At 51.8% G+C, this 3341-nt stretch overlaps 1 protein-coding gene across 1 annotated transcript; it reads left to right on the forward strand.

The window, feature by feature from the left end:
* The first annotated feature begins 986 nt into the window (after positions 1 to 986).
* LOC119304471 (GDSL esterase/lipase LTL1-like) lies at positions 987 to 2755 on the forward strand. Its single transcript, XM_037581602.1, has 4 exons — positions 987 to 1323; positions 1423 to 1550; positions 1684 to 1926; positions 2027 to 2755. Exons 1-4 carry the CDS (start codon positions 1083 to 1085, stop codon positions 2516 to 2518), a joined length of 1104 nt encoding a protein of 367 aa, XP_037437499.1. The 5' UTR covers positions 987 to 1082; the 3' UTR covers positions 2519 to 2755.
* The last annotated feature ends 586 nt before the right edge of the window (positions 2756 to 3341 follow it).

The following is a 3341-nucleotide window of genomic DNA, read 5'->3' on the forward strand; positions in this document are numbered from 1 at the left end:
GTGCAAGTTTTTCGGTTGGTCGATCATCCACAATAGGGTTTGGACGGCCGATAGGCTCCACATTAGGAGTTGGATTGGGGCTTATTGCCCCTATGTACCAAAGTGCAAGAATCATTGACACGTCTTCTCTTCTGATGCCGGTACATGATTAGTGTGTGGAATGAGGTCAAGGTGTGGCTCGTATTAGGCGACATTATGACTAGCTTATGTTCAAGAATTCATCCGATTAATCCCTACTCGTAGGGTCACCGAGTAGCCGATAAACTGATAAATCATCCGATTAATTGATTAACTTGTTGATTAGCCTATTAATCTCCTACTCGCTAGCCAACCGAGTAGCTAACACCGCCGCCCCATGGTCACCGTCGATAGGATCAAGGAGGAAGCTAGCTTATGGGCGGCAGAGTATTGTATTGCCGCGAGGAGTTGTTTTATATCGCCGCTTTATGTCTCATGTATTAAACTTCTCCTTAATTAACAAAAATGGCAAATCTGTTGCCTTGCTTCAGAAAAAGGAATGATAAATCCAAAGTTAATCTAGTCTTTTTTTTAGGGAGTGTAATCTAGTCTTTGAGAACGCTTCTTTCTGCATCTTGCCCAGACCCCGTTTGGTATCATGGATTCCCTTATTTTTAGACAGTAAGGTTTGAAATTCCGCTGTCTGGAAAACAATGGCTAGAACTCAGAAACTATTGGTGTTTAACAATTCTTCGTGCTGATGGAGACTTTTGCAGCACACTATGGCTCTAATAACGTGCGAGCACCCAAATTCCGAAGTACAGTAGCTTGGACGCTGATAGAGTGACAGTGAAATATGGGCAGAAAGTGGCAGCTTTGAAGATGTGGAAGTTGAAGTGCCAGAATCTCATTACACATACGCGGCGCACGTATCTAACATGGTGGCCTGATAAATTCCATGCAGCATTCTGCCGGGCCGCACATGGACGAGCGCTAGCTCTTCTTCCTCTATATATAGGCCTCTTCCGCCCGAGGCCATCCAAACCGGTCTCGTGCATCGCTCACTAGCGTACGTGACGATCGATCAAGCGACCGGTGCACTGCCTCGACCGATCAGTTCAACGATGACGATGGCCAGCGTTGCGTCGGGCCTGGCGATCATGGCGCTGGGCGTCGTCCTCCTGGCGTCGCCGTCGGAGTGCGCGCGCGCCTTCTTCGTGTTCGGCGACTCCCTGGTGGACAACGGCAACAACAACTACCTGATGACCACCGCGCGCGCCGACTCGCCGCCGTACGGGATTGACTACCCCACGCACCAGGCCACCGGGCGCTTCTCCAACGGCCTCAACATCCCGGACATCATCAGTACGTGGCGACCCCTCCTAGGAATCTGCCATTGATTTTGATAGCCAGTGCATGCTCGCGTAATGTGTGTACATGTTGGATCACGTGCGTGCGTCTCAGGTGAGCAGATCGGCGCGGAGCCCACGCTACCGTACCTGTCCCCGGAGCTCCACGGCGCGAAGCTGCTCGTCGGCGCCAACTTCGCGTCGGCGGGCGTCGGCATCCTCAACGACACCGGCATCCAATTTGTACGCGCGACACGAATTGACATCTTCAGTTTCGCTAATAATTAGATTAGACAAGCTTCCCCGTACCAAAAATGAGCACTTACTAGTTACTAGTTATAACATGCATGCGTTTGGACTTTGGACGGTGGTGCAGGTGAACATCGTGAGGGTGAGCCGGCAGCTGCACTACTTCGGCGAGTACCAGGGGAAGCTGCGTGCGCTGGTGGGCGCGTCCCAGGCGACGCAGATCGTGAACCGGGCGCTGGTGCTCATCACCCTCGGCGGCAACGACTTCGTCAACAACTACTACCTCATCCCCTTCTCCCTCCGCTCCCGCCAGTTCTCCCTCCCCGACTACGTCCGCTACCTCATCGCCGAGTACAAGAAGATCCTCATGGTATGGTAACACACACCTCTGCACCTTCCGGCAACACCACTAACCAGGTAGGTAGACCGACGAGCACCGGCTGACACGTACTCCCGTTGGATGCATGCAGAGGCTGTACGAGATGGGCGCGCGGCGCGTGCTGGTGACGGGGACGGGCCCGCTGGGCTGCGCGCCGGCGGAGCTCGCGCTCCGGAGCCGCGACGGGGAGTGCGACAGGGACCTGATGCGCGCGGCGGAGCTGTTCAACCCGCAGCTGTCCCAGGCCCTGGAGGAGCTCAACGCACGCTACGGCGACGGGACCTTCATCGCCGCCAACTCCTTCCGCGTCCACTTCGACTTCATCAGCGACCCGGCGGCGTACGGGTTCCGGACGGCCAAGGAGGCGTGCTGCGGGCAGGGGCCGCACAACGGCGTCGGCCTCTGCACGGCGGTGTCCCACCTCTGCGCCGACAGGGACCAGTACGTGTTCTGGGACTCGTACCACCCCACGGAGCGCGCCAACCGGATCATCGTCAGCCAGTTCATGACCGGCTCGCTCGACTACGTCAGCCCGCTCAACCTCAGCACCGCCCTCCACATCGACGCCAGCCTCATGGACTGATGATATGCTACTAGGAAGCTACGTACGTGTCGATCCGTAACTTTGTTGATTGTTTGGTGTTGCATGCATGCCGTGGTTCATGCCACTCTCGGTTTTGAATGTGGTGTTAGTTGTGTGTTGCTAATTGGAGGTCAATAATATGTGTAACCAGTAATGGTGTACGTGCAATGAAGGTGTCATGCTCGAAAACATAATGACCAGTGAGATGTATCTGCCAATGGAAACAGAGAGTAATAATGGTGACCAGTAAGGATCAAGGAGATGTGGCGAAATGCACGTCTTATAACAACACAACATGGTAGCAAATTGTAAACTTAATACACCAAGAAAGAAGGTACAATTCAAGTTGTCGCACGCATCAATTGAGCATTCGAAAAAAAATGAACCATGTACATCAGATTTCTCCTGGATCAAAACAGGCGTCACACATACTTGGAACAATTTCGGATGTTCCTTGTATAACCCATGGCTCCAGGTAGACGATTTAAAACTTAATGATTGGACTCAGCATTTTTTATGTCCATGATTGTTCTAGTCAATTTAGTAGCATCTGACAAACTCTTCTCGTATTCCTCTACTTCTTTTAGTTAAATCTGGTGCTCTATATTTGAACGTCTAGATATCATCACCAAAAAGCATAGTCCATTCACGTTGTGAAGGTCAAGTACGATATAAGAGTATACAGTAAAAACAGCCAAGAATTCAGGCCAAATAATTCTGGAATGCGTTTGGTTGCCTTGAGAATAGTGCCTGCATTTCAGCCACATCTCAACAGATCCCGGTTGAGCAAAAATAGGCAACAAACCAACATCTGCATATTGTT

Source organism: Triticum dicoccoides, chromosome 1B (assembly GCF_002162155.2).
Source record: "Triticum dicoccoides isolate Atlit2015 ecotype Zavitan chromosome 1B, WEW_v2.0, whole genome shotgun sequence".
NCBI lineage: Eukaryota > Viridiplantae > Streptophyta > Magnoliopsida > Poales > Poaceae > Triticum > Triticum dicoccoides.

Coding starts and splice junctions, on each gene's coding strand:
- LOC119304471 (XM_037581602.1), top strand. CDS start 1,083: ATGACGATGGCCAGCGTTGCGTCGGGCCTGGCGATCATGGCGCTGGGC. Junction 1,551..1,683: donor ACGACACCGGCATCCAATTT/GTACGCGCGACA, acceptor ACGGTGGTGCAG/GTGAACATCGTGAGGGTGAG. Junction 1,927..2,026: donor AGTACAAGAAGATCCTCATG/GTATGGTAACAC, acceptor GGATGCATGCAG/AGGCTGTACGAGATGGGCGC.